This window comes from Entelurus aequoreus, linkage group LG20 (assembly GCF_033978785.1).
Source record: "Entelurus aequoreus isolate RoL-2023_Sb linkage group LG20, RoL_Eaeq_v1.1, whole genome shotgun sequence".
In the NCBI taxonomy this organism is placed as follows: Eukaryota; Metazoa; Chordata; class Actinopteri; order Syngnathiformes; family Syngnathidae; genus Entelurus; species Entelurus aequoreus.
The window spans coordinates 19,531,034-19,543,239 of NC_084750.1; the positions used below are offsets into that span (position 1 = coordinate 19,531,034).

A 12,206-nucleotide genomic window follows, 5' to 3' on the forward strand; every position below is an offset into this window, starting at 1 on the left:
ATAGTAGATTACGAGATAATCAGCAAGACTGGTTAAGTAGAACAGTTTTTTTATGTTTTTTATGTTCAATGTTGTTAAAAATAAAAAGTAAAAATAAAAGTTTAAATCAGTTTGTATTTTATTTCTGTGGTTTAAGGTAAAATAAGATAATCCTTTATTGATCCCACAACAGGGAAATTTGGGTTACTTTGTTTACGTGTTTCAAATATAGGTAAAAGAGAAAATTAATTTTCTTGAAAAGTGAAACATGCGTTATCCTGGCATTAATAGTACTGTGATTCTCTATGGTATCCATCCGTAGTTAAAATTAATATATTTTTCCAAAAACAAAATCTGGTTTAGTGTTCCTTAGGATGACATTTTCACACAGCATGATTATAAAACATTATTACCTTAAAGTATGATTCACATTCAGAATGTTCCTTCTATATATGGTAGTTGGAGTTGCAGACAACTTCATTACTGCTAAATAGCAGTTTTCAGTAATGTCACAGAAGATGCAGGACTTGCTTTAACATTTAAGTGGTGAAACTTCCTATAAGAGGACAGCTGTAGTGCTGTATTCTGAGGATCATGACATATTTCATTTGAACTTTTTAAAAAAAAATTTTTTTTATAAATGGTCCTCTGTAGTCACGTACAAATGTGTGTGAATTATGCAAAATTATTTAAATTTGCTCCCCATGAACCATATTAACTATTTTTCCCAAGGGTCCCCAGTAAGAATGATCAGCACATTACTTCATCAATCCAGAGATTTAAAGACGTGTATGAGCTAACTGGGCAGTGGCCATTTTACCTCTTTTTTTTATGCCTCCACAACCTGTAGAAAGGGTGGTCAAGTGATGATCAAAAACTTGGTCCCCATCCCAAATGATAACCAGTATGTGTGTGTGTGTGTGTGTGTGTGTGTGTGTGTGTGTGTGTGTGTGTGTGTGTGTGTGTGTGTGTGTGTGTGTGTGTGTGTGTGTGTGTGTAAGCGAGCGGCCCTGCAGGGACTCAGACAGAGATATTGGAGGCAGACAAGAGTGACACTGCGCTTTTTTCAATTTGCCACGTTTATGATACGAGTTTCATCTTCAGTGTGTGTATGCTTGCCGCCCTGCCTCCACTCACAGGGACAAAAACAGTGGATGACTGACAAGAGGCGTTGCGCCGTTTCTTTCACTCCGTTATGGATAACTAAAAAAAAAAAATGTTATGGGCACATTTTGATTAAACTTTCAGGAATTGTCAGAAACGGGAAGAGTGATTACATTTTGGGGGTGATCCGGATCACCATATGAACATTTCTTAAATGTGTGTGTGTGTGAACGCTTGTTGTGGTGTTTCCTCTGGAATTATGATGTTTCTGCACCTTCTTGTTGGAAACACATAAATGGGTGATGTTGTATAAAAATATTACTTTTTTGTTTACAGGTTCATGCCTGCAGAGCGTCTCCAGGTCTATAGACACAACAAGACTACACCCTGGACAATGGGCTTATGAACACACAGCCCCACCCCAACCCCACGCCTTCACCACAGCTTGATTCCCCTTAGGGGCGATGGACCGCTGAGTAGCGCTTATACAGCAGCAGCCGGCCACCGTAGCTCCCACTCCCTACACTCTGTTGCAAGTTTTGTTGATTCTATGTAACTATGCACTCCCAACAGGTGTTAAAGAAAGTGCATCTGTATCCTCCTTCAAAACCACACTAAAAGAACACCTCCAGGCAACTACAACCCTAGACTAACACCCTCCCCTCTCCACATCCCCAGATTGTAAATAATCAAATGTAAATAATAAAATGTAAATACTTTTTCTTATGCTTTCTGAACTCACTAAGTTCACTGCTCTGTTTTACTTTGATGATTAACTTGTGTGATGACTGTATTACGCTGATAGTATATATTTGTGCCATGTATTGATTTACGTGGACCCCGACTTAAACAAGTTGAAAAACGTATTCAGGTGTTACCATTTAGTGGTCAATTGTACGGAATATGTACTGTACTGTAAAATCTACTAATAAAGGTCTCAATCAATCAATTGTTTATGTGTCCTATGGCTAAGTGTTTTTTTCCATTGGCCTCATTCTGGACACTCTTCTGGAGTCCAGCCTTTGACTAAATATTTTTTTACTCTTCCCCCCCTCTCCAACGTTTACCTGTTTGTGTCACCTTTTTTTGGAAGGGGCGGCAATAGTTGGCAGACCCGTCAGCGATCCTTTTTCTGTCTCCCTGTAATGTTTGTCTGATCTTGAATGGGATTGTGCTGAAAATCTCAATTTCCCCTCGGGGATTAATAAAGTACTTCTGATTCTGATTCTGATTCTGAACAAAGTAGCTGAGGATCAACATTTTCACTAGCACAGTGCAGTACTAGGCTGATTATAGAGGGTTAAGACGGGACGACACGTTCTACAGCTGGACTGCACTAACCAGCACTAATGAATGACTTATGGCATCGTTCTGCAACAAACTGATGTGTTTACGTCAGGCTGGACAAGTAACATCAAGTCAACAAAGAACTTGAAGAAAGATGGTATGGATAACGCTTGAAATGGAAAAGGCACTGCAGAAAATTCCCAACTGATTTATAATTCAAGGCACACAGCAGTAGCTAATTGCACCTGGAAATGTCACCATTTCCTAATACTTTGCACTCTTAAGGAAAGCGACACCTCATACCTTCCGAACTTAATCTTGTAAAGGGGGTGGGGGCTAATGTCAGCTGGTGTTTTTATACCGGCTGTGATCTTGACTGCGAGCCAAGTACATTGCGTCATCATAGCTCGGAAGCAAGCAAGACAAAAGGGAGTGAGTGGACGTCTCATGATTACTTGCACGTTGGATTACTGAAAAATGAGATTGTGACTGCAAGGCAAAAGTTGGAATACCCACAGGTCTAAAGGTTTCCTATCGCACACACAAACTGGGGTCTGAACAGGTAGAGGCAGATTGTAAAGAGACCCTTGGATAGTTTTTCAACAATGTAACCCCCTGACCTGAGAACCAACAAATGTTGACTGCAGAGGATGCTAGTTGTCAGGAGAATACTGAACATATAGGTTGTAACAAAACATGATCCTCACCAGTTCCTGGTCTATATCAGGACCTCCGATCCTACAGACAGACCTCCTGTGATCCAGACTTGAAGTTCAAGTAAAAGCAAAAAAACTATCTCTCAGTTGATTTGGAACACTGTCTGGTTGCCTAGGACAGATGAGGTCAGAGGAGGTGAGATCATGTGTGCAGGGCCTTGTATCAAGGATTGGGATGGTCTCCTCATTGAGCATTTTGGGATTATGATTCTTTCAAAGCTCGGCGTGCACACCGGGCTGTAAAAAGCAAACAAACCCTGGCCCGGATCCCCTCCTTTTGTCTTCCCTTTGCTATTTTTACAAGACCGAGACTCGCAGAGAAGAGACACCACTGACAAAGAATGTCTCTGTTTATCTTGTGGCCCCTGCCTTTTTCGGTGCGTCCAATTCCTGATAACGTCACATGCTGGAGCTCTTTCTAAAAAGAGCAACACACTTCTAAATGTTCGATAACATGATCTAAAATGTTGGAATGTGACTCTAGGTGGGTACCAAAGCTCAGTTCCATAATGACACCGGAAGCAGCTATCAGTGTTGGTGCTAAATGAATGCAGCCACTTGCAACAAGTGCATAAAGGTGATATCATACAAGTAAGATATTGTAAGTAATGTAGTGTCCCGACAGAGGCACACAGAATCTGACGCTCTATAAAATTGTATTGCTGACCTTAACACGCCAACAGCCGTGCTCAGTTCCGGGGGATTTGATCATTTTGTATTAATTATACTAATTAAACGATTAATTGAAGCAACAGACTATAAAGCAAAGTATTTTTTTAAAATGAAATTATTCGATAAATCATTACAGGTCGAGACACAATCCTTCCTATTTATGCAAAAATCACAGTCCCGACGAGTGAAGTGCATTTATAAACACCGTAAATCTAAACATCAACATTGCAACCATTTTTTGCACATTTTCTGTGTTCTGTATTGCTGCTGGTTACAATGATTATGACAATTTGTTATGGTAGCTATATCATAGGGGTGCACAAAAAAAAAAATCCGAACCCGAATCACGATTACTATTCATATCGGTTCAAAAGTCGATTAAAAAAAGAAAATTTTTTTTTTTTTTAATAAGATGTTTTTAGGCCATTTTCATGAAGCCAGAAAAGGGTTTTTTTACAACTGTAACCTGTTTAAATAATAGTTTCATTATAGTTATCATACCAAATGATACATTGCGAGAATCGGTCTAAATAAAGAATTGTGTTGAATTGATTCTGAATTAAATTGTCACCCCAGAAAATGGAATCGGATCAAATCCTTCGGTGGCCAAAGATTCACACCCAGACTATAACTGTTTATTGTTGACTTTATTACTTACAGTAGCTATCGTTTTATTGACATTATTAAAGTATTAAAATTACTGTTCTGCTCAACTTGCAAGTCACAAATTTCCATAAGAATAAAAAGGCTTTTGTTTTCAAACAAAATGTGTATGTTTTTCTATTTTTCAATTACTGGTTTGGGCACCATTTAAGCACCGACACCGTTTCAAAAGAACAGATTTGGTGTGAATATCGTTTAAATGTCCATGATAAACGTGGTATCTTTCACTCATCACTCTTCACATGAATCGATACAGTACCAACTCAGGGGAACCTGGGAATCGAGACCAGTACTCAACTGGGCCAATTTTCAGTACTTCTGTGTGTGTTTATGTACTAATGAATGGTAATCTGTTAAATAAGAAACAACTATTTTTTTATTTGATATAATTAATAATGATAACTGTGCTGTCCAGTTGCTTTATCTTGATTCCTTACAAGACTCATTTGCAAGTATTATATTGTAGACTGCATGCAATTGCTATTCCAAGACGTCAGATGGCAGGAGTGCATAGGCTACACTGTGTTGCCCAGTTAAGGAGTAGCCTTTGCCATTAGGCTGAATGCATACTTGCCAACCCTCCCGATTTTTCCGGGAGACTTCCGAATTTCAGTGCCCCTCCCGAAAATCTCCCGGGGCAACCTATCTCCCGAATTTCTCCCGGCCAACAACATTAGGGCGTGCCGTGATGGCACTGCCTTTAGCGTCCTCTACAACCTGTCGACGCGTCCGCTTTTTTACCATACAAACAGCATGCCGGCCCAGTCACATGTTGTATGCGGCTTCTACATACACACAAAAGTGACTGCAAGACATACTTGATCAACAGCCATACATGTCACACTGAGGGTGGCCGTATAAACAACTTTAACACTGTTACAAATATGCGCCAAACTGTGAACCCACACCAAACAAGAATGACAAACACATTTCAGGAGAACATCCGCACCGTAACACAACATAAACACAACAGAACAAATACCCAGAATCCCTTGCATCCCTAACTCTTCCGTGCTACAATACACCCCCCCCAACCACGTTCCCCACTCCCCCCCAATCTCCCGAATTCGAAGGTCTCAAGGTTGGCAAGTATGGCTGAATGTAGTCCCTAAAAAGTGTTTAAACTGTAAGTATTGTACTTATTACACACTAGCTGCTCGATTGCACCGTGCATCTTTGTTGTAATTTCCATTTCCAAATTTAGAAGTGTTGAAATTGCCATGTAACATTGCTCATGCTAATCAGTAGCACGTAAATGACACAGCCAATGTGAATTAGCATCGAGCTAGCGCATTTTGAAAAGTGTGTTTGAGTGTTTCCTATCATCATACTTGCTTTGTTACCATGACAAATTGCAACATGACCCAGAGGCAGTCCGACTGAGTCCGCTATGATTGCTGCTTGATTGCCCGCCAAGTGATTGAGTCTGACACTGGACGTGACCTCACGTGCAACAAAGGTATCAAAAGATGGCATTGTTTGATTTTATCTGAATCTATCAGTACCAAATTCGGTACTTATCTCTAGACGGCATCACAGCTGAGTTGTTGACACTGTTGCCTCACACGTCACCTGATAGGCCTTTCCATGTCGTTCACATGGTCTTCCAACAAAATACATATTTTCAGAAAAGACTGAGGGCCGCGATAAAACCGACCACTGCAGCAAAGACCAGGCTGTGGTAAACCAGTGTGTCTGTCATATGTGTATCAACAAATGAAACGAGAAAAACAGCAGTGGCCCACATGGCTAAGGCACCAGTACTAGAAATAGCACCTTAGTAACCGTTTTTGCCAATGGAAAAAAGCATCAATAACAAGCACAGTCATGCAATGCCAAGTAGTGGAAAAATGGCAATGGGATAAGCTCCAGCAGACACCGCAAACCAGTATACAAAATGCACGGACGGGTGTATTCTGTACTCAACCACACCCATGAATAATGAACTAAAAGGCTTACGAGTATAGACCTCAAGCGGGTAAAATGCCTCTCCCTGATGTTCCTCTGAGGACCAGTCAATGCAAGGACACCCACACATGCATGCAACATGGCAGCAGTGATGAAGATGCTAAATGTCTATAGAAAGAAGGGGGGCAGGGCTGACAGGGACACCTTCCATTAAGACAGTCAGGTCAAGGGGAGATGAAGGGTGGATGTTTGTCTCCATCCATTCAATAAAATCAAGTGGCAGGGGGGGTTGCTGAGGAAGATTTTTGCATGGAAGCAAAAAGAATGTAGAATTTTTTTTTGCAGAGATGTGCTGTGTGTGCATTACTAATGAAGAACAGCAGCATTTCCCACTAGATCTAACTAGTGAGGGAGCTTCCAAGCTTTAGACAGCACACGGACATGACATAAAGAGACCCTCATTTAATATCCAAATGTCAGAGATTTTTTACATAATCATTGTACACTTGACCTACATTAATGCAGCATGTACTCACATTTATCTGTCAGTGTCAGCTTCTCCTCAAAATGATGTCCAAGCTCCTTATAATCCATTGTTTCCATTCAGGCGGATTGCAGGGACTTTCCAGTTGTTGTCATTCCTCACAAGTGTCCCAAGCACAGGAGCTGAAACTCCCGGTCCAGATCAGCCAAACACGCCCTTCCTAAAAAAAAAAATCCAATAGAAGGAAAGCGCGACAAAAACAGTAAAGGTAGTTCAATACCCCACTGAAAACGATAAAAAATGTTAAATTATGCGAATATTATTCATTGTCATTAAAAGGGTGGATGTGTCTTCTGTGGAAAATCCACAGTGAGAATAAACCTTTCAGTCCTACTTACCGCAAGACCGTTTAGTCAAGGCACGTTCTTAATCATGAACTTCCGGTAGTTTGTTCATTACAAAATGTGGCTTGTTTTGATCATTGTCTCAACGTATTTGTAAAAGCCCAATGCGCAACAATTCTCAGTTGTGCAAAGACAAAAATACACGCTATATGGGTTTTCTTGGCACGCGTTACCTAATTATACACATTAAAAAAACATTTTATTGTGAAGGAAAAAGAGAGTTTCCGATTTGCCTCTACTTACCCGGGTGACCAACTTGACGTCGGTGCTCGGTGACAAACCGCATGCCGGAAAACCAGACTGTACCATGTTGTCAACAACAAATTAAATTATTCTAGGTACTCTCTTATATCCACAAACATGTCGTTTGAATCAAAAACCTTAATATTATCAATTGTATTTATATTTTCGCTTGACAGTTCCGCAGAAGGACACATGTGCTTTCTTTTTTAAAACTAAACAAATGGTTTGATCCACCAGATGATTTTTTGAGCAGCTGAAAACAGACCTTCTGTGGAGAGTCGTGGTGTGGTTTATAATTACAACATAATAAAGCCCGAATTAACGTTATTTTGTTTCACTATGGATACCAACACAAGCATTATTTACAAGCATGATCCTGGAACATTTGTGTGGTTATTATTTTACTAAAAAGGCATTATCTGCTATATCATCCATACTGTATGATTGGTGATGACAACCTATTAAATATTAACATCTTAGATGTCTGTGCTGCAGGGAGAAAATGTTAATAGCACTACTTGGAAAAACAATTACATTTTTTAATTATTTATTTTTTAATCAATATTGATAAAATTGATTAAAAAAAAAAACTTTAGCACATTTATGTTAAGAATATCATATATATTTAATGAGACAGGAAGTGTCTATTAAATCATGCCCTTCTTAGTCACCGGCAAGAGATCCACATGACTGGAATATCTTCCCTAACATCTTTTTTCTTTTTCTTTTTTAAATGAGTGAAGACGCATTCAGCAACAATGGTCACATTGTAAACCTGTGTTGTTTTCCAAATGATGCGACTGTCATGTGTTGGAAGGCCAGCATCTTCAGAGACAGAACCGTGCATAACCTGAAGGAAGCATTGGTATTCAAACACAGCAGACAACAAGCTGAGGTTAAGCCGAGAGGATTTGCAGGAAGTGTCCTTAAAAAGACAACATGTAAATAAAATAATCCTAAATTTACGTTTATGTGATTTCAAGGATTTGATACTGTATTGCGCAACATGCAACCCCAAAATACAGTCACGATCAAAAGTTGACATACACTTGTAAAAACATAATGTCATGGCTGTCTTGAGTTTCCAATACTTTCTACAACTCTTATTTTTTTGTGATAGAGTGATTGGAGCACATACTTGGTGGTCACAAAAAGTATTCATGAGGTTTGGTTCTTTTAGGAATTTATTATGGGTCTACTGAAAATGTGAGCAAATCTGCTGGGTCAAAAGTATACATCAATCAATCAATCAATGTTTATCTATATAGCCCTAAATCACAAGTGTCTCAAAGGGCTGCACAAGCCACAACGACATCCACGGTACAGAGCCCACATAAAGGCAAGGAAAAACTCACAACCCCAATGGGACGTCGATGTGAATGACTTTGAGAAACCTGGGAGAGGACCGCATATGTGGGTGACCCCCCCTCTAGGGGAGACCGGATGCAATGGACGTCGAGTGGGTCTGACCTAATATTGTGAAAGTCCAGTCCATAGTAGCAATGTTAATATTTGGTTACATGTCCCTTGGCAAGTTTCACTGCAATAAGGCGCTTTTGGTAGCCATCCACAAACTTCTGGCAAGCTTCTGGTTGAATTTTTGACCACTCCTCTTGACAAAATTGGTGCAGTTCAGCTAAATGTGTTAGTTTTCTGACTTGGACTTGTTTCTTCAGCATTGTCCACACGTTTAAGTCAGGACTTTGTGAAGGCCATTCTAAAACCTTAATTCTAGTCTGATTTAGCCATTCCTTTGCCACTTTTGACAGCTGATGATTTTAGGTTGTCCTGAAGAATTTGGAGGTAATCCTCCTTTTTCATTGTCCCATTTACTCTCTGTAAAGCACCAGTTCCATTGGCAGCAAAACAGACCCAGAGCATAACACTCCTACCACCATGCTTGACGGTAGGTATGGTGTTCCTGGGATTAAAGGCCTCACCTGTTCTCCTCCAAACATATTGCTGGGTATTGTGGCCAAACAGCTCAATTTTTGTTTCATCTGACCACAGAACTTTCCTCCAGAAGGTCTTATCTTTGTCCATGTGATGTTTTTTGCAGTTTTTTTAATACACTCTAGGAATGCCTAATTGCAATGTAAAAAAAACTGTGCTGTCAAACGATTACATTAATCGCACTTTTGCATCTTGATTAACAGTGATTAATCACAGTAAATAACTTGAGAAGACCTAAACATGAACACAAATGCAATTTTCTTGTTCCAGGAAGGACTTTTTTTTTTATGTTGTACTTGAACGCACCTCGTTTTGTTTGTTTAAAACATGCAGTTTTTTCTTCAGTACCGTCAGCGTGTATTTTGAAGTGATGTTACCCAGCACTGACGTATGCATTGACCTGATGACTGACCGTATAGCAGGCCTGGGGAAATTTTGAGAAAATAATGTGTCTGGGGGCCGGTATATCTATTTTTAGGAACACTAATACAAAACCTCACAATAATGTCTAATTCAATGCTAAAAACGTTATGACAGACCACCTTAAAAACGGGATGGAATGTTGCATTTTTTTACTGAATGAGACACCCAGAATGTACATAAAAATAAAGAATGTGGGGTTTACAATATTAACTATGACCGATAAAACACTGAATATTGACAACATATGAATGGCATATTTTACAATCAAGCGAAACGCAACAAAAATGCAACAAACTTCTCACCCTGGACACAAACTATTCTCCCCTCTCCCCTCAGGCAGGAGACTACGGTCCATCCAGACACACACCTCCCGCCACCTGAACAGTTTTTTTACCTCGGCCATCAGGCACGTGAACAATAACAAGATCTGATAGCTCAGTTACAGCTCATTTTATTACCTATTCTGTGTTATATGTGTTTTATGTTGCACGATTGGACCAAGAAAAAATCCTAGTTTGTGAACCCGTTCTCAAACAATGGCAATAAAAGTATTCTGATTCTGATTCTGAAATATGAACGCAAAGGGTTAAAAAATAAACCCCAGCTATAATCTGATTTATCTGATATATCACTAAGCATTAGAACTTTGTTGTGAAAATCTCCTTCCGCGTCTGTCCCTGCCCCCTTGCATTTCAGGCTGGCCGCTTTGGAAACACTCTGTGGAAACGCTCCCCACCCACACTGCTTGGTGCCTCGTCTGAGCTAATGTGACGTAGATGACCATAGTAACTAATTAGATTACCGTAGTAACTAATTAGATGACCATAGTAACTAGTATATCATGCAAAAGCGCAGATTCCAACCATTGAATTACTTTGTATAGTTCAAGACTTACGGTCATTTGAAAACATCACTGCACATCATAATGGTAGCAACAGTTTCAATTTGAAAAGATCTAAAAAAAAATATTTGTGAATGTCTGGCGGGCCACATTGAAAAGCTTAACGGGCCGCATGTGGCGCCCGGGCCTAAATATGCCCAGGTCTGCCGTATAGCAACCTGCTCTGCCTTTCCATGTGCGGTCAAAATAAATGAATCTACTTTCAGACATGATTAATGTGATAATATTTTGTGATGAGTTCAGGCATTTACTTTGACAGCCTGAGTAACTTCCAATAATTAAGCAGCATTATATTGCAAACTCAAAACACATAGACGCAGTACTCAAATGGCTGGAATGCAATCCAAAAAACATTGAAAAATATTGCTTTGCTGAAAATGCTACTTTTATGTCTTACTTATTTAAAAGCAGCGTATTATTCTATACAAAAATATATTCATGAAATCTTTTACAAGTCCATCCATCCATCCATTTTCTACCGCTTGTCCCTTTTGGGGTCGCTGGAGCCTATCTCAGCTGCATTCGGGCGGAAGGCGGGGTACACCCTGGACAAGTCGCCACCTCATCGCAGGGTCTTTTACAAGTAACCGCAAAATATTTAACATTTTGTAGGAATCTGTAGGAAAAATATAACATTGTTCCTACAGATTAATTTAAATGTTTACAAAAACACATAAAATATACAGTTTGTACATTGTGCATATGTGGAACATTTTTGTATGAAAAAATAAAGCTAAATAATACTAAAAACTAGATGCAATTTCGGTAGAAATTGCGTGTGAAAACTGAAAAAGCGAAAGCCAAACTGAAATGCTAACAGTTTGCACGACAGTCGGATAGCGTCAGGTAACAGAAAATATAACTCACTGGTCAGCATGCATAGAGTACCAAAATACATGACTTTGAGATGTAGATCTTCAAAAATAGCTTAAAAAGCTAACTTGCTAACATTAGCAATCTAACAGTAAACATGCGTCAAGTACCAAAATATATGACTGTGCGATGTATATCCGCAAAATTAGTCAAAAAAGCTAGAATGCTAACAGTAAGCACGTGTCAGGTACTAAAATATATGACTGAAAAACGTGCCAAGAAAAGCTAGCATTTTAATGTTAGCATGCTAACATGCTAATGTTAGCATGCTAACAGTTAACATGTGCCAGTAGATATTGTATGTGAATACTGAAAAGTCAAAGCCAAACTGAAATGCTAACAGTTAGCACGCTAGCTAGATAGCATCAGGTACCAAAAATCATGACTCAACAGTTGGCATGCGTCAAGTACCAAAATACATCACTCTGAGGTGTGAACCAAAATAGGAGCGCAAGACAAGAACTAAAATACTTCACACAGGAAAACAGCAAAAAACTCCAAATAAGTCAGGGTATGATGTGACAGGTGGTGACAGTACACCTACTTTGAGACAAGAGCTCTATTGATGCATGCTTGGTTATGGTTTAAAGTCATAT

At 39.4% G+C, this 12,206-nt stretch overlaps 1 protein-coding gene across 13 annotated transcripts in view; it reads right to left on the reverse strand.

Annotated features, from left to right (window-relative positions):
• LOC133636004 (MAP7 domain-containing protein 1-like) overlaps positions 1 to 12,206 on the reverse strand; it is a 136,345-nt gene that overhangs the window by 94,189 nt on the left and 29,950 nt on the right. For 12 of the 13 annotated variants that reach the window (XM_062029587.1, XM_062029585.1, XM_062029583.1 and 9 more), the window contains one exon: positions 6,866 to 7,033. In XM_062029587.1, the coding sequence (XP_061885571.1) occupies positions 6,866 to 6,932 (67 nt within the window). In that variant the 5' untranslated portion in view covers positions 6,933 to 7,033. Of the gene's footprint in view, positions 1 to 6,865; positions 7,212 to 12,206 lie in introns of those variants that run through there. The other variant, XM_062029580.1, reaches the window with a different exon arrangement.